The sequence below is a fragment of the Chionomys nivalis genome, chromosome 6 (genome assembly GCF_950005125.1).
Source record: "Chionomys nivalis chromosome 6, mChiNiv1.1, whole genome shotgun sequence".
Classification (NCBI taxonomy): domain Eukaryota; kingdom Metazoa; phylum Chordata; class Mammalia; order Rodentia; family Cricetidae; genus Chionomys; species Chionomys nivalis.
The window spans coordinates 92,495,046-92,513,555 of record NC_080091.1 but is presented as its reverse complement, the minus strand read 5'-3'; the positions used below and the strand labels follow the sequence as shown (position 1 = coordinate 92,513,555).

The 18,510-nt window shown below is 43.6% G+C and overlaps 1 protein-coding gene across 2 annotated transcripts in view; it reads left to right on the top strand.

Moving 5' to 3' along the window:
* Cds1 (CDP-diacylglycerol synthase 1) overlaps nt 1-18,510 on the top strand; it is a 64,070-nt gene that overhangs the window by 12,047 nt on the left and 33,513 nt on the right. Inside the window, exons 2-3 of one of the 2 annotated variants that reach the window (XM_057772839.1) lie at nt 4,285-4,412; nt 16,628-16,724. In XM_057772839.1, the coding sequence (XP_057628822.1) occupies nt 4,285-4,412; nt 16,628-16,724 (225 nt within the window). The remainder of the gene's footprint in view (nt 1-4,284; nt 4,413-16,627; nt 16,725-18,510) is intronic. The other variant, XM_057772840.1, reaches the window with a different exon arrangement.

The following is an 18,510-nucleotide window of genomic DNA, read 5'->3' as shown; positions in this document are numbered from 1 at the left end:
TTTGATTTAATCCTAATAGCCGACTGCTTGTTTGAATTCACCCCATCCTCAGCATCATATCAAATGCAGTTAATATGGTGACGAGACTTGCCGAACTTAGATTCCTCAGAGTTGTTTCCCAGCCCTCTCTGTGCCCAGTGCCTGCCCTTGTCTGTTGGAAATGTGCCTTCCCCTGAGCTTGCTCCCTCTGGTTCTCACATCCTGAAGGCTGTTGGTTGCAGATTCTTGGAGGGCTAGGAGAAGGGAAGGATGCCATGACTGTTCTCACAAATGCGTTAGCCAGCCTATCCTGAACGTTCTAGGGTGGCCTTTGTCCTAGAGACCCAGGGCTCCCAGGGCCTATAGCACACATGGTGCTTGCGTACGTGCCCTCTTAGAAGTTAGCTTAGATATTGAAGGTCAATGGTCAATTAATAAAGAAACTGCTTGGCCCTCATAGGTTAGAACATAGATGGGTGGAGTAAACAGAACAGAATGCTGGGAGGAAGAGGAAGTGAGCTCAGACGCCATAGCTCTGCTCCCCAGGGCAGACGCGATGAAGCTCCAACCCAGCATGGACGTAGGCTAGAATCTTCCCGGTAAGCACACCTTGGGGTGCTACACAGATTATTAGAAATGGGCTAAATTAATACGTGAGAATTAGCCAAGAAGAGGCTAGATATAATTGGCCAAGCAGTGTTTAAAAGAATACAGTTACCATGTAATTATTTCAGGGAAAGCTAGCTGGGTGGCTGGAAGCCATGCAGGAGCCGGGGTGGCCGGGATGCAGCCCACCGCAGCTCCCACTACAGAATGGCCCCCAACGTGTGGACAACTATATCCACAGAAAGCCTGAGAAAGCTTGGGAAAGAATAGAGTAAAGCATGTTTTCTTGGTAGCAGCAATTTCTTGGGTCTGCTCTGCTTGCTAGAGGCAAGCAAGCACTCTCATCTAAGAGAGGCTTCCTGACTCAGCTTCAGCTGTGAAACCTTGCAGCTCATTTAAGAGGTTCTGCCATCAACACTTGAATGGTGTTGAGAAAAGCTGACTACATGCTTGTTTGTTTTCAGTCGTAGCAGGAAAAAAGTTGTGCTGTTTTAAAATGCTGGCTTTCTGGGCTGTCCTGCCAGGGCAAACTCTGACTCTTTCACGCAGGCGGTTCATGTGGTTTGCAAGCACACGCTGCTGAAGCTTGCTTGCTGGGAGGGACCTTGAAACGCCATAGACTTAGACTTGTGGCAATAAACATGGCTACAGCCGGTACCTCCGCCATGAGGCTGGAAAGCTAAGGAATGGGCTGGATCTAACTGGCAAAGCCACGGCTTTAATCCTACCCATATTGCTCAGTAATTTAAAGACTCATGTGGTCAGAAAAACAGAGAGAGATACAGTAAAGAGAGTGTCAAAAACAAAGAAAACCTTTAAATGATTTACAGTGTGTTTAAAAATATATGCAGGCTAAAAGTTCAAGTTCTTAAAAGTAAAAAAAAAAGGAAGAAAGAAAGTAGTTGGGTGTGGTAGTACACACCTTTAATCCCAACACTTGGGAGGCAGAGGGAGATTGACCTCTGTGACTTCAAGGTGTGGTAGCACACGCCTTTAATCCCAGTGCCTAAAAGGCAGAGACAAACAGATCTCTGTGAGTTCAAGGTGTAGTAGCATACACCTTTAATCCCAATGCCTGGGAGGCAGAGACAGGTGGATCTCTGAGAGGTCAAGGACAGCCTGGTCTACAGAGTTATTCCAGGTCAAAGATAAAGAGAACCTGTCTCAATAAGCAAAAAATAAAAGTAAAAATAAACAAAATAGAGGTTAAAATAAAGCGCACAAAGATGGAAAATACACAGAGAATTTTGATACTGTATGCTATTATGCTCTGTTTCAGTTGTTTGACTGCTGAGGAAGGAGCAACAGCTGCTAAAAGATATTTGTTTATAAATGCTACTGTACTAATCCAACATAGATATTTTGAAAATACCTTGACTTCAAAATTTGGATCTAAGGACATGATGCTTTAAAAAGGAGTTTCTTCTTTGGTTTTCACAGAGGATGAGACACTGTGGATTGCTTTTATCCCAATATGGTATGATAGACCACGCCCTCCTGAAAGGTTGCTGTGAACACCTTCAAAAAAATCACTTCATTCAACTGCTGACTGAGATGAATCTAGCACACAGGTTATACCATGAAAGACCTAAATAACAGCGCCCCCATTCAGCAGGAAGCAGTTTAGAGAGAAAACACTGTGCCCATGTTCCCAAGTATTGTTTATAAATGTTCTTTTACATTTAAAGGGGGAGATGATATAGGTATGAATAATTTGCATTGCTATAGATTTTAATGTCAATTTTGTTATAGATATATGTATTTCTGACCTTGATTAAGGTATTGTGATTGTGTAGTTCATTTAAAAATGTAATGTATATAGGTTGTTAATGGATAATTACCAATAATAGTCAAGCTTGTAGTCATGTTAGTTAGATTTTCTAGATGTACATAGATATATTTTAGATAGACATTCTTCATATCTTTCATCTTTCAAAGACTACGGAATATGCTATTTAATGTTTTAATAACTTAGGACTTTTCATGACAATGAGACACTCTGCTCCTGGCAGCACCAATCTACTTCAAGAAGAAGATGGGCATCGAAGAGGATCCTTATGGCGTTTGATAGCCATTTGGGCAAGAAACTGCTCTTGCCTGGACTATTGTATAAACTGGACACAGAGAACCCACAGAGAGAGGACTACTGAACTTGCCTAAAGATGAGATGATCTTTCGGGGTTCCTGATTCATGAAAGAGTCTGCGAGACATTCTGCAGGACACAGCAGATAGTGACTGAACTGCCTTTGAAATTTCCTGCTTCATGGAAATGTCTGCTGGAAACTATGGGCCTGTAGGCCGAAGATGGATGCCCCAACGGTACAGAGAAACTTTGGGTGACTGTCCAGGCAGCGAGATGTCTCTGTCATTTCTAGAGTTTGAAAGTTGCTTATTTCTTGTTTGCTTAGGTAATATTGTATCTTTCTGGAGTCTTTGATGGAGTTGAAGAATAGTTAGTTATAGTTATAGTTTTCCTTAGTTATGATAAAGATAAAATAGATGTAAATATTGTAATTTTTACTTGATAACTGTTTTGTTATATGTAATTTTGCTATGTTAAAGTTAAAGCCTTCTTTTTTTTTGTTTAAACAGAAAAAGGGGAAATGATGGAGGAAGGTCATTGGTCAATTAATAAAGAAACAGCTTGGCCCTCATAGGTTAGAACATAGATGGGTGGAGTAAACAGAACAGAATGCTGGGAGGAAGAGGAAGTGAGCTCAGACGCCATAGCTCTGCTCCCCAGGGCAGACGCGATGAAGCTCCGACCCAGCATGGACACGTAGGCTAGAATCTTCCCGGTAAGCACACCTTGGGGTGCTACACAGATTATTAGAAATGGGCTAAATTAATATGTGAGAATTAGCCAAGAAGAGGCTAGATATAATGGGCCAAGCAGTGTTTAAAAGAATACCGTTTGTGTGTTGTTATTTCGGGGCATAAGCTAGCCAGGCGACCAGGAGCTGGGGCAGTAGGAACACAGCCCACAGCTCCCCACTACAAGATATCAAAAAGTTTAATCTGACAACTGTAGTAACACCTTTGGTCACATACATCTGCTGGAGAAATATAGTGTCCACTTGGCTGGCTTTCCTGGGGTCCAGTAAAAATGATGGATGTTAAAATCCATATCGCTACACCTAAGCAATAGCCTTCTTCATGTTGATGCTAGGATGTTAGTCAAAGAAAACCAGACTGAATGGCTGGTTAGCTTTTACAGAAATGGCCCTGTCCTCCCAGTTGAGAAGCAAACAGTAAACACTTGGTTCTGTCAGCAAACACCTGACTTAGGAGTCATCTAAACTGTTCTTCTGTCTTTTGTTTAAGATAATCCTTTCTTTTGGAATTTTATCAAAGATAATAAAGCTTACTTAGCAAGAAACTATGGCAGTGCTTGGGCATTCAGTGGAGGCTAATAGTGCCTTTGTCTTAGATTAGACAGCTTAGTGTGGCTCACCGAGCAATGAGAGGATGCGCTGGCAAGCAGTGCTGTTTAAAAGAACGCTTTGCCCCAGGACTGATAATACACACCTAGATCCCAGCACTGGTAAGCGAAGGCAGGAGCGCCAGAGTTTGAGAACCACAGGGTGACCCAGTGAACTGCAGGCCAGCTCTGGGCCAGCCCCAGGGCACTCCTAGCCCCATCTCAGAATAAACATATGCACGGATGCTTTGCAGACAGTTCTTCCTTTTAATTTTAGGAAACAGACATTGACGACAGGTATGGAGATCTCGACGCCAGAGGAGATTCTGATGTTCCTGAGATCCCACCATCCTCAGACAGGACCCCTGAGATCCTCAAGAAAGCCCTGTCTGGACTGTCTTCAAGGTATGATGGGTCAGGACAAGTCCATCTTGCTGCCTAGCACAAACACGAATTTCCAGGTCATCCCGGTTCGTCCATGCTTCACGTTTGGCTCTTTGTGAGTTTGGGACCCGTGGGAGAAGAAGGCTGTAATGGAGGAGGATCTGAGGTGCTTCATAGTTCCCGCGTTTAACTGTTAGACCGGGTTCAGTGTGAGAGAACAAAGTCTGACAGGTTGACTAGTGAAGGCTGCAGGAACAGCGCAGGAGGCCTCACAATGAAAATTACACATTGTGTGTTCTTCAAATGCGAGAGAAAAAGACGTAATTTTTATCGTTTTCTTTGATGGTTGCTGTTGTTACGGGGGGGTGTACATATGTGTGTGCATATGGTGTATGTGTTCTCGTGGAAGTGTTCATGTGTGTGTAGGCATGCACGTGCATGTGTGTGCACAGGCCAGAGGTCAGCATCAGGTGTCTGACTTGGTTATTGTTTGAGATAGGATCTCTCCCACAGAGCTCATTGATTTGGCCAGCACGCTTCCCCTCCCCCACTGCCTCCCCCACCCTTCCCCCACCCCACCCCCGCTGCCCCCAAGCTGTCGTGTGCCACTGGACTTGGCTTTAACCAAGGGTGCTGGGATCCCAACCAGGCACTCGTGCAGGAGGGGCTTTGTGGCCTGAGACGTCTCCGAGCCTCCAGAATTTCTTTCTTTAACTGAATCTAAAATTATGGTCTCAAACTCAACAACGCTTTACTGTTTTTGCATTTGTGTTATTTTAAGGTGTTTATGACCATAGGATTTCAGCTAAGTCTATCTTACCCTGCGCCAGATGCTTTGGTAATCTGAATTATAAAATGTATAAGATTGAAGGAAGCGTTCATTTTCATCCAGGTTACTATGAGAAATGTTCACATGCTGACAGCATTCACCAGCATCTTTTCCCCATCCCACCAGGAAGAGATGTATTTTGTATCACATCCCAAGAGGCACAGACACAAAGATGCTACTAAGGTTTTATATGATGATACCCTCTGATTTCCTTCTGCTTGATGCTGTTCTTTGGTACTGAACAATAAACAATGGACATTTCTCCTAATGGATCACACCACCTCTGCTCTAGTCATGGATTAAAGGCAACCGGAGTTTCCTTGTTGTGTTGGGCAATACCCATTCTGAGGATATCCGGACAGACTTACATTCAACTCAATCCCTCCTACTTGACTCTAACAACATGGATCAGTCGTGTGAGCTGTGTGCGCATGTATGTGTGTGCACGTATCTCTGTGTGTGTGTGCATGTGCGTGTGTGATAGCGGTCACCCACTGTGTGTCTGCTTTGACACTGTCTACCTGGAGAGACAGCAAAGGTGTCAACGGACTGAGGCACAGGACCATTCCCACTTCAGATACGGTCGGCAGTCTGGGCCTTCAGAACTCCAGACTAACCAGACATGGATTGGGTTCCTGTCAACCCTCTAATGAGGCTCAGTTCAGAGCAGCCCGCAGGCCTCGAGGAAATGCTCGCAGTGTTGGTTTAAAGGACTTCTGACAAAACAGCCAAAGAGATTCAGAGGATGAGGTCTCCATGTCCCCCAAGTGTCAGGTTCTGTCTCCGTGACATCGTAGTTACCTTCCTCCTGGGATATGGATGAATTGTTCACCTTTCTGGACTACTGATGACAGAAGCCACAAAATAATCCCATACCAGCTCAGTATTATGAATAATAAAAGGGTTATTTATTTAGGGAAAAGTTATAGATCACTGTCCTAGACAACAGTCCTCTGTGTGAATAGGAGCAGTCTAGCAGCCCAAAGTGGTAGCTGGAAGCGTGAGAGTAAGCACAAGCTTTACAGCTGCTTTTTACAGTACCAGAGACCATACCCAAGTGGGCTGGATCTTAAAGGCTATTGGCTGAAGGAGCAGAGTGTGCTCCCACAGCACCTCCTCCTCTTGTTTAAATAAGAGGGTTCCAAACCCAATACAAAACTATGTACACTAGGAACAGATATCAAGTATAATTAGAATTACAGCCAGCATAAACAATATTAATCAAGGAACATATGCTAAATGTTTTAGTAAACATTCTATCCTAAGGAGTCTAAGTCTTGTATAGGAAATGGCTTGGCTAGATCATAAGAGGACAGTAACTACGACTGTCTAATCTTCAACCCCATTGAAGGCCTGAGAAGGGAGATAATATTACTTGAGCAGGCAGGAAGTACAATCAAGTAGCTTCCAAAGTGAGCAATATATGATGGAGACAATTAGCTATCTGAGCAATCACCCAAAGTCTCATTTTGCAACATTGAAGCATCCAACCTTGGCTAAGGCCTAGCTTAACTGACAGACCATTTTCAGAGGCAGGAAATTTTTCAGAACTGTTTTACCCTGTCTTGGCACAATTTGACAGTCCTGCTTATCCATTTCCGGATATCATGTAACTTGTCAGTAGTTGAGGCGTGCCCAAAGGAATAGTTGCAAACAATTTTTGAGCAGTAGATAGGATTCTTTTTTCAAAGTTTTTATTTGGAGTTCTGGCCAGAACACCATGGGAAGGTGCATCATTTCAGCAGCTGGTACCCAAAAAACTAGTCTTATAGTAGCGCTATCTGCATTATGATGTCATCTCAACCCAGTGGAGTTATTGCTGTGGGGCCCCATCTTCTTCCTGGAAACTTCAAAGATTACTTCAGGAAAAAGGATCTGTAGGAAAATCTACTGTTCATTGTGGAAAACTTAAACATCATTCATATAAACCTACATTCAATGAAAAATAGGATATAGACAAAATAGAGATGGAGAAAGTAAAATTTTTCCTAAAGTCTTCCTTCTGTCCCATACCAGATGGCTCCTGATATGAGACGGAAACTCTGAATGTTCCTTTTAACAACACGCTTGGATTTAGAGAAGTACAGAACCATTGTCCAACTCTAAAACCAGCTCTATATATTAATATATATTTTTTAGTCACCTGTCCTTACAAGTCATTTTCCTTTTTCTTGATGATACTTATTGGGTAGTTATTTTTCCTTCTGTCAGCATCCAAACATCCAGGGTTTCTTGAATTTTTGAAGATGTGTATTTTCTTGTAAAGACGAGAAGAACCCCGCCCCAACCCTTATGAGGTTTTCTTTCCACCTTTATGGTTGTCACCTTTGTGGATAAGCTGTCATTCCTCTTTTTCAAGAGGTTTCTTCTTTTCAAAGTGAATCTTTATTAATTTTGATGGTATCCATAATTTTTCTTCTCCTGTGGAACAAGAGTGAAACTTCTTCCCCAACATAGCACATCTCCTGGTTTCCACTGTTAGGTCAAAGCAAACAGAGTCCATCCAAGAAAATCGTATGAAGAAGCTGAGCAACTTTTTTTTTTTTTTTTTTTTTTGTCTAGAATTATTTTCCAAGCTCTCTCAGGCTTTTAAGTGGATTTGGTCAGCCCCACGTTGGCACGCCAGTCTGTTGGGGGAAGGGGCTGCTCGTTGGTCCTGGCTGTCCAGCCACTGCTTGGCCCATTAGCTCTAGCTTCTTATTGGCTAACTTTTATATATTAATTTAACCCATTTCTATTAACCTGTGTATCTCCATGTGGCTGTGGCTTACTTGGTAAAGTTCCCAGCATCTATCTCTGGCAGTTCCATGACTTCTCTCTGACTCCAACATTCTTTTTTCCCAGCATTCAGTTCCATCTTCCTTGCCTACCTAAGTTCTCCCCTGCTATAGGTCCAAAGCAGTTCCTTTATTCATTGATGGTAATCACAGTACACAGAAGGGACTCCCACATCACCCAGGCCTGGTTCTCATCTGCACTGAATAGCAAGGGAATACTTCTCAAAATCAAAAAGATACTTGTATACCATCATTTATGAGAGACTTCGTTCTAACAACCAGAACAGTAGATGCTCCTAACAGTTTAGTCTCAGGCAATTCTCTGTACAGAGTTCATGGATGTTTCTATACAAACATGTACTTGCATGTTTCTCTGAGGCCTTCAGTTAGTGCAGTAAACCAAAATGAGACCATGTTGCAGAGACTTGAGTTTGTGGATATATAGGGTTAAAAATCCTCACTGTGTGAGAAGTTTCTGAGCCATAGGAGGAACTCGTGACCTTCCCAGCACACATATTTGCAGTATTGGTGTATATTCTTAGGTCCTCTGCTCTGTGAATTGTGCGTGCCTCTGTGCGGTGCAGAATGGGATCAGAGTCTTCTTACCGAGCTTTCATTGCATTCTGTGTAGTTAGAAGCAATTTCTCCTATCCTTAAGTATTTTCTACCCATTGGGGTCATTTAGTTTCTGAATCTTCACAGTGGAAAGCATATGTATAGTAAACAATTTTGTAGCTACTTTCTCCTAGAGAAACACAATTTTGTTAAAGTGAATCCACAGTTTTCTTAGAGTGGAGCTGCTTGGCCAAGCCCTTCCTCTGTGATGCCTCAAAAGAAATGTGCTTTTGAAAGAGAGAGAGGCCTGAAGAGTTTCAGTCTCTAGTGTTGCCCCAGCCATTTCATCATTCAGGTGTGCTCTGGGGTGTGTGCATCAGCAGTCAGGTGAGTGTGCTCTGGGGTGTGTGCATCAGCAGGCAGGTGAGTGTGCTCTGGGGTGTGTGCATCAGCAGTCAGGTGAGTGTGCTCTGGGGTGTGTGCATCAGCAGGCAGGTGAGTGTGCTCTGGGGTGTGTGCATCAGCAGGTGAGTGTGCTCTGGGGTGTGCTCATCAGGCAGGTGGGCTTAGCTTCATCTCTCAGTCTCTTTTGGGGACATGTGGCAGTGTATCGTGTCAGCCCAGTATCTGCTGCTGACAGCTGGTAGGTAGAGACCAGACCTGGACAGCAAAGTATCCTAGGGAGGCTCATAGTAGGGTTCTGCTCCAAGGTGATGCTAATGCCACAGAAACCCTGGAAGATCCAGGGAAGCCTACTGGTGCTCCTGAGCTTTGCATTGGATCTCCTTTCTCTGAGAACCCACACACTTCCTGTCTACCTCTGCTTCAGGATGCTTGATGGCCTTTCTCCAACTCCTGCTCTCCATCATATGACAGAGCCTGCCTGCTCTTTAGGCCCACTTCTGGGTCCTTATCTTTGGCTTAAGTAAGCTGCGTGACCACGCAAGTTCTTGATGACTCATGATGCTTGTGCCTCTAGGAAAATAATTAAAACATGTCATTAACTTTTGAAATAGAACTGATGTACTGCTTATATTCAACAGCCTGGCTGTTATTCGATCAGCATGTAACCACTTAAAATGATTGCTTTTTCCCCCCTGGCTGTACTAGGGATTGAAGCATCTCATGTGTGCCAAGCACATTCCATTTTAGCAACAGTGATTTCCTGCTCTCCATATTGTGTTATGTTCTTTGACTGAGTCCTTTGACTCTACGAGGCAGTTTTTGTGTATAGGAGGATGTGTTTTCAAGTGTTTTCCAAAGCTCACATGTAGAACCTTATGTGCAGCAGGGTTGACAGGTATGGCGTAACAAGAGCCCCTGTGGGTAGGTGAGTGCCATTGACATGGGAGTGGGGGTACTTATCGCAAAAGCAGTCTTGATGTAGAAGTGACATTTCTTGGTGCCTTGCCTGTGGCCTCTACTGTAGGATGAAGTGGCAGCATTCCCAGATGCCACACTTGACCTTGGACTGCTTGCCAGGACTATAAGAAGTTTGTCTCTATTAGTCATAAGTTACCCAGCTTCAGGCGTTCTGTCACAGCAGCAGAGAAGAGGGCTAAAGACAGTTGCACTTGATATATACAACATGTCAGACAGCTCACAACCACCTGTAACTCCAGTTCTAGGGGTCCCAGTCCCCTCTCCTGTACTCCATGGACACCCAATCACACATGCACACACCCACACACAGACACACATAATTAAAATATAGTAAAATCATTTTAAAAACCACCATGTGACCCAGCCACACCCCTTCTGGGTGTGTGCCTGCAGGACTCTTAGGAGATGCAGCCATGTGAATGCTGTAGCACTGCTGTCCACAAGAGCCACACCCTGGATGCCACCAACAGATAAATGGATCAGGAAGATGTAGTCCACATACACTGAAAATTTTATTTAGCTTCAAAGAATACAGTTATAATATTTGTAAGAAAATAGATGAAGCCAGAGATCATTGCATTATGCAAAATTAGTCAGACTCAGAATAATGTGGAATCTAGCTTTAAATTTGTGTGTAGAATAGTGGGCATGTGTGTGTTTGTCTGTATGTGCGTGTACTCACAGAGAGACCATGAAAGAGAAGAAGGAGGTGTAAAGGGAGCAGGGTAGTGGGACAAGAGGAGTCGTAGGGTACATGTGCCGTGAAAGGGTGGTGCATGTTTTGGTGAGGAGGAAGGGGACCAGCCTTTAGAGGGGGTGGTGTTGCAAAAAGAGCCGTGGGCTGCGTTCCAGCCACCCAGCTATCTTTATCCGAAATAATTACACGGAAACTGTATTCATTTAAACACTGCCTGCCCCATTAGCTCTAGCCTCTTACTGACTAACTCTCACATCTTGACTAACCCATTTCTATTAATGTGTGTAGCACCATGAGGTGGTGGCTTACTGGGAAGATTCTAACCTGTGTCCATCTCGGAGAGGAGAGCTATTTGCAACAGAGTGGCGCCCACGTGGATAACTGAATCCACAGAAAGCCTGAGAAAGCTTGGGAAAGAATAGAGTAAAGCATGTTTTCTTGGTGGCAGCAATTTCTTGGGTTTGCTCTACTTGCTAGAGGCAAGCAAGCACTCTCATATAAGAGATGCTTCCTGACTCAGCTTTAGCTGCAAAACCCTGCAGCTCTTTTAAGAGGTCCTGCCATGAAATACTTAAACGGTGTTGATAAAAAGCTGAACGCATGCTTTTTGGTTTTCAGCTGTAGCAGGAAAAAAGCTGTGCTGTTTTAAAATGCCGGCTTTCTGGGCCGTCCTGCCAGGGCAAACTCTGACTCTTTCAGGCAGGCAGTCCAACTGAGTGTGGTCTGTGAGCAGAATGCTGCGGCTTGCTTGCTGGCAAGGACCTTGAAACGCCATAGAGTTGTGGCAATAAAAATGGCTACAGCCAGTACCTTTGCCATGAGGCTGGAAAGCTAAGGAATGGACTGGATCCAGTCGTCAAAGCCATGGCTTTCATCCTCTCCTTAAAGACTCATGTAGTCAGAAAAAGAGAGATATATAGTAAAGAGAGATTTAAAAAAAAACTCTAAATGTTTTACTGTTTGTTAAAAATATATGCTGGCTTGGCAGAGAAGAGAAAAAGGTTAAAGTTCTTAAAAAAGAAAAAAAAAGAGAGTAGTTGGGTGTGGTGGTTCTCACCTTTAATCCCAATACCTGGGAGGCAGAGGTAGATTGACCTCTATGACTTCAAGGGGCAGAGGTAGATTGATCTCTGTGACTTCAAGGTGTGGTAGTATACACTTTTAATTCCAATGCCTGGGAGGCAGAGGCAGACCGACCTCTGTGAATTCAAGGACAGTCTGGTCTACAGAGTTATTCCAGGACAAAGATATACAGAGAACCTGTCTCAAAAAGTAAAAGTAAAAATAAAAGAAATAGAGGTTAAAATAAAGGCATGTAAAGATGAAAAATCCACAGAGAATCTTGATACTGTATGTTATTATGCTCTCTTTGAATTGTGTGAATGCTGAGGAAGAAGCAACAGCAGCTAAAAGATATTTGTTTATAAATGCTGCTGAACTAATCCAAGATAGATATTTTGAAAATACCTTGACTTCAAAATTTGGATCTAAGGACATGATGCTTTGGAAAAGTCCTTCTTTTGTTTTCACAGAGGATGAGACCCTGTGGATTCCTTCTATCCCAATATGGTATGATGGATCATGCCCTCCTTAAAGGTTGCTGTGAACACCTTCAAAAAATTACTTCATTCAACTGCTGACTGAGATGAATCTAGCACACAGGTTATACCATGAAAGACTTGAATAACAGTGCCCCCATTCAGCACGAAGCAGTTTGGAGAGAAAAAACTGCACCCATGTTCCCAAATATTGTTTATAAATGTTCTTTTACATTTAAAGGGGGATATGATATAGATATGAATAATTTACACTAGTATAAATTTTGTTATATGTATATGTATTTCAGATATTGATTAAGGTATTGTGATTGTGTAGTTCATTTAAAAATGTAATGTTTAATTAAGAAATATAGGTTGTTAATGAATAATCATCAATAATAGTCAAGCTTGTAGTCATGTTAGATTTTCTAGACACGTAGAGATATCTTTCAGTTAAATAGGCATTCTTCATATCTTTCAAAGACTACAGAATATGGCATTTAATGTTTTAATAACTTAGGGCTTTTCATGACAATAAGACATATCTGCTCCTGGCAGCACCAATCTACTTCAAGAGGAAGATGGGCATCGAAGAGGCTCCTTATGGAGTTGGTTAGCCATTTGGGCAAGAAACTGCTCTTGCCTAGACTGTTGCATAAACTGGACACAACCCACAGAAAGAGGAGTGCTGAACTTGCGTAAAGGTGAGATGATCTTTCGGGGTTCTTGACTCATGAAAGAGTCTGTGAGACATTCTGCAGGACACAGAAAAAAGTAACTGAACTGTCTTTGAAATTTCCTGCTTCATGGAAATGTCTGCTGGATACTATGGGCCTGTAGGCTGAAGATGGATGCCCCAACGGTACAAAAGAACGTTGGGTGACTGTCCAGGCAGTGAGATGTCTCTGTCATTTCTAGAGTTTGGAAGTTGCTTATTTCTTGTTTACTTAGGTAATATTATATCCTTCTGGAGTCTTTGATGGAGTTGAAGAATGGATAGATAGTTATAGTTTTCCTTAGTTATGATAAAAGATAAAATAGATATAAATATTATAACTGTAATTCTTGCTTGATAACTGTTTTGTTATGTGTAATTTTGCTATGTTAAAGTTAAAGCCTTCCTTTTTGTTTAAACAGAAAAAGGGGAAATGATGTAGGAGGGTCTTCTATCTATCTGTTGCTTTCATTGGTTAATTAATAAAGAAAACTGATTGGTCTGATAGGTCAGACATAGGTAGGCGGGGAAGACAGAACAGAATGCTTGGAGGAAGAAAGCAGAGTCAGGCAGATGCCATGGAGCCAGCCACCTGGTCAGACATGCTGAATCTTTCCTGGTAAGCTACCACTTCGTGGTGCTACACAGATTATTAGAAATGCGTTAATCAAGATGTGAGAGTTAGCCAATAAGAGGCTAGAACTAACGGGCCAGGCAGTGTTTAAATGAATACAATTTGTGTGTTGTTATTTCGGGTGTAAATCTAACCGTGCAGGAGCTGGGTGGGACGAAAAGCAGGCCTGCTTGCCTTATCACTACAGGCTGGGGCATGGCAAAGTGGGGGGAACAGATAAAAATTAAGTTTAATATATATGTATAAACAGTAATATGTCACAGTGATACCCATTAATTTTGATGCCAGAAAAAGTCTCTTTTTGGAAAGTGAGTAGGAACACTTTATGTGTTCCTTGAGGACCAGGGTGTGTTGACTGTGATGGTGAGATGATGGGAAGAGAGTGGCTGTCTTCTTCACATTTCTGGTTCAGCAGCTGTTGCTGTTAAAGCTCAGACCAGACACAGACATCTGAATGGTGTCAGCTCCCATCCAGGGCCTGGCTTGTGATACTTCTCTGGGGAAGGCTAAATATTCCGGGTTTCATGCGGACAGGACAGGATTATCGTCACTGGCTGGCTTAAGGTACTTTATTTACCTCTGCCTGGCTTCATGACTTAGCCCAGTTCCCTAATCCATTTATTAATCTGCAAGAGTTACATCTGTACAACTAAGCAGAACCTTTCAGTTGTCTTTTGACTGCACACTGCTGTTTAGTTCAGGCCTGACGCCCAGTGAAAGGCATTGTGGTTGTGCATGTTTTCTTGCATGTTTTCTGACCAGTAGAGGGAAATGTGGAAGGGTAAACTCAGCCAAAGACCTTAGGGAGCCTGGGAAGCTAGCAAAAAAAAAAAAAAGCTCTTGTTTTCGTGTTGTTGAATCCTTGAGTAACGGCGTTAAAGGATTATTTGTAGAAGTGTCTAAACTATTCAGGATAGGGGATGAGGGTGTGGCTCAGGGGTGGAGTGAGTGTTTGTTTTGTATGTGTGGTTCTTCTGCACGAGAGCCCCAGCACCACACACACACACACACGTAGGATTCATGCTTTCTTTATGTGTTTAAAAAGATAAAATCAGTCACATGAGGTAGGAGAGTGGTTGAAAAGAAGAGATATTGTCAGTATTTTATAAGTAGATGAAATCAGCCAATAGGTCTGTTGTAAAAAGGGAGGGGGCCTGTGCCTAGATTAAAATGCATTAACTAGACTAGATTGAATCAAAATCTTTTGTAATATAAATTAAATGTTATTACTGAAACTAATAAAACTCTTATATGATAGCTAACTTTGTCTGTTTGGTTTGATTTCCAAACACCCAAAGCATAAATTAGACACACTGTGGTGTGTCTGTAGCAGTGGTCACAGAGAGGCTTAGTGGAGCAGGGAGACACACCCTGCACATGGCAGCAGGGTCCTTTTGACTGGAGCTCTGGACTGCATGAACCAGGGAAAGGACACCTGCAGGGCACTGGCATTCCTTCCACTTTCTGCTCTCTGATGATTGCCTGTGACCTAGCTGCTCAGGTCACCCATCATGACTTCCCTATCATGCTCGTTCAGGTCACCGTGCCTTCCCTGCCAGTTTGCAGTGCCAATTGACGAAAATCGTTTCAAAGATATTTTAAAATTTATTATATATGTGCTCATATACATACGAGCCACAGCACTGGTGTGTGGAGGTCAAAGGTCAGAGGAGAACTCTCTAGACCTGTTTCCACCTTATGCCTTCACCAGGCCTGCAGAGCAAGCCCCTTTGCCTGCTGAACCATGTTGTTGGCCCTGAATACCCTGCTTTAAACTTTATGCCTTATATTTTTGTTAACTTGTTGATTGGCTCACTAGCTCCTCAAATATTTGCTGAGCAAATACTCTGTACATGTGCATTTATATTTTGCGGCCACGTCCCTCAGCAGACAGTGTACTAAAGGAGGAGTCGGTGTGTAGAGAGGAATGTACCACTTACACAGATCAGTCCTTCCTTCAGTATTCAAATGGTCCAACACATGCAGCTGAGGCCCTTGGATCTTCATGAACGTTGCTAGTGAAACTCACGGAGGAGAAGAGGTTGGAATCCATGGGAGCCTCCAACTGTATGGGGCCTAAAGCATGTGTGGCAGAAATCACCATCTTAAAAACAGCAGAGAGTGTGGATCCACAGTGATCCACATACTGCACATACCAGTGCTTTCAGATCTGTTCAGGTGACAGCGCCTTGGGCAGTGTGGGCTGCCTCACACTCCTGGTGTAAGTGGCCTTCCATCACTGCACCAGGTAGCTGGACTACAGGGGTGTGACACCTTAGGGTTTCTAATATGGCTTACAGTGACAGTCATGTGTTAGGATTTTCTTAGTTTTGTGTATAGTGTCTACCAGTCTACCTCATGGCATGATCAAGTAACACAAGGACTCCCAAGGGGTATTCTCGTAGGGAACAGCATGAGAGGAGGGGGTTGCTGGACGCCTTGGCCTTAAAGCAGAGGTCTGAGGGGGCCCAGTCCTCGGCGTACCAGGAGCCAGCCCTTCCTTGCTGCTGGGGTGCTCCACCCTGAGAAACAAACTCTGCTGGCAGCGCCACATTCTTAACGAGACATATGACTATGACTCCAGGAACCCAAGCGTCTCCTTTCCAAGACTCACATCAGGCTGCTCCCTCACAGAACCTGTCGGGAAGTCCCATTCCCACATGGGCTCTCCCAGCTCTCCGTCCTTGCGACTCCCCTGCTCTTACTTAATGGCAGCCCCTTTTCTCTCATTAGCTAACACAGTGTAGCGTGTTAGCTGTTGTTGCCATTATATAAGACAAAGTAGTCTTTTTTTGTTTTTTTTCTTTTTCTTTCTTTTTTTTTTTTTTTTTTGTTTGTTTTTCGAGACTGGGTTTCTCTGTGGCTTTGGACCTGTCCTGGAACTCACTTTTGTAGACCAGGCTGACCTTGAATTTACAGGGATCCTCCTGTCTGTGCCTCCCCCGAGTGCTGGGATTAAAGGCGTGCACCACCACCACCCGGCTGAAATAAGGTATTCTTAAAGAACAGTTAGGAGAAATTCCCAGTTCTGGGAATTGTGTTGAAACCACACATACCGAAAGTTTAAAATCACATTATTAAATCCTGACTTTTTGGACTTCTCTGTAGATGGAAGAACTGGTGGATCCGAGGCATTCTCACCCTGACCATGATCTCCCTGTTTTTCCTGATCATCTATATGGGGTCCTTCATGCTGATGCTCCTGGTAAGTGATTGGCACCAGCCTAGTAGTTGCATATCATTGAAGTTGTTTGAGCATATCATCATAAAAAGGTAACCCACTACTTGACAGCAGCAAATTCAGCTCCTTTAGCAGTTTCTACTTCATGAAATGATCTAGACAAATCTTTTGTTGGTGCAATGAACCCACAGTGTGCTCATGCAGCAGAGACCAAGTGGGTGTGCATTAATACATAGATACCTAGATATCCAGGATTGTGCAGAGCATTAGGTGTGACGGAAATGCATATAGCACTTCCAAATACTTATAGCTGACTCGATCCCTGACTTCACAGAACTTAGTGTGACAGCAGAAACACTCAGGACTCAATAGCGGTAAGTCTCATGACAGGCCATGTTTCAGCCCAGGGGTAGAGAAACACGCCGTCTGGTCTGAAACAGGGATAGCAGAGGCTTACAGAGAGATGGTGCCTAAGCTTGATCCTGAAGATTACCCAGAGAAAGCAAGGTGGAAGGCAAGGTGGCTATTCCAGTGTCAATCAAGGGAGGAGCTAATAAGAGAAGGTGGTACCGCCTGCATGGGATCCGAGCTGACCTGTGTGTAACCCTTAGGGTTGAGACTGGTGAGCTGAGTACCTGCCCTCCTGGGAGATTTAGATGTGTACAGGAAGCCAAACAAGTAATGAGGGCAAACAGATAAATTAAGCTGACTTCATTCATTTCATAAATGCTTCAAGGTGACTGGTGTGCACTGAGCATTACCAAAGACCCGGGGTGCGTTAATGGTGTGCTCAGAAGAGCACACCAGCCTGTTTTCTCAGTGCTTGCTGTTTACACTGTAAAGAACGGATTAGCCGCTTCTCAGTACAGACTGTGTGTTTTAAATGAAGACTAGCACTGTCAGAGCAGAAAAGGAGTTGGCAGACGGTCCCCGGGCATTGCGCAACACGTGAGCGTCCATCTGAAGGTTGAATAGGAGTCATGGAGGTGGAGAGAGGAGCTAGGAGTGGAGGCGTTCCTCACTCAATGTCTGCCTCAGTTGTGGGAGCCAGGAGAAATCATTGACTTATCAGGTGTTTCCAATTATCCAGGCATGGCTTAGCCATGAATAGTGATGCCCATTCTTGGGGCACACACAGTGTCCTTCTTTATTACTATATAAGGATGAGTTGAGAAGGTGACAAGCTCTCTAGATAAAACTGTTCACTCCCTGGCCAGGCACTGTGGCCCCTGCCCTCCCGGGACATACGTGTGCACCAGGCAGCTGTGCTGGTGTTGGACCTCCCTTTTACTCCTTTGCTTTCCTCATCTCATCTTGGTCCACGCAGCCTCTTCCGCGTACTCACATTCCTCTTCTGCCTACCGGAGAGGACGAATGCCTCTAACCCATCTTCCTGTCTTCCCCCGTGTCCTTTTGAGAGTAGATATGATTATCAACAGCATGGTGTGCTTTTCCTTTTATTAAAAAAACATTTGAAATTAAAATTAATCACAATAAAAAATTTTATCAGCACAGGGAGTCGGGGTGAAGCCCCCAAGAAGGGCCAGATTACATTTCCATGACAAAATTCAGAGCACTTTTAGAGAAGTCTTGCTGTATTGCCCAAGCTGACCTTGAACTTGCTCAGGGAGGCCAGGTTGGTCTCAGACTTGCAATCCTGCTGCTTCAGCCTCTGCAGGGTAGGGATTATAGTGTGCACCATGCTCAGTTGGATCCTGATTTTTAAAAGAGAATCATCAAACTGCCTAAAGTACTTGAGATTTCTTTACCTTTCCTGCTGTCTAATGAAATGTGAAGCATTGTGTTATTT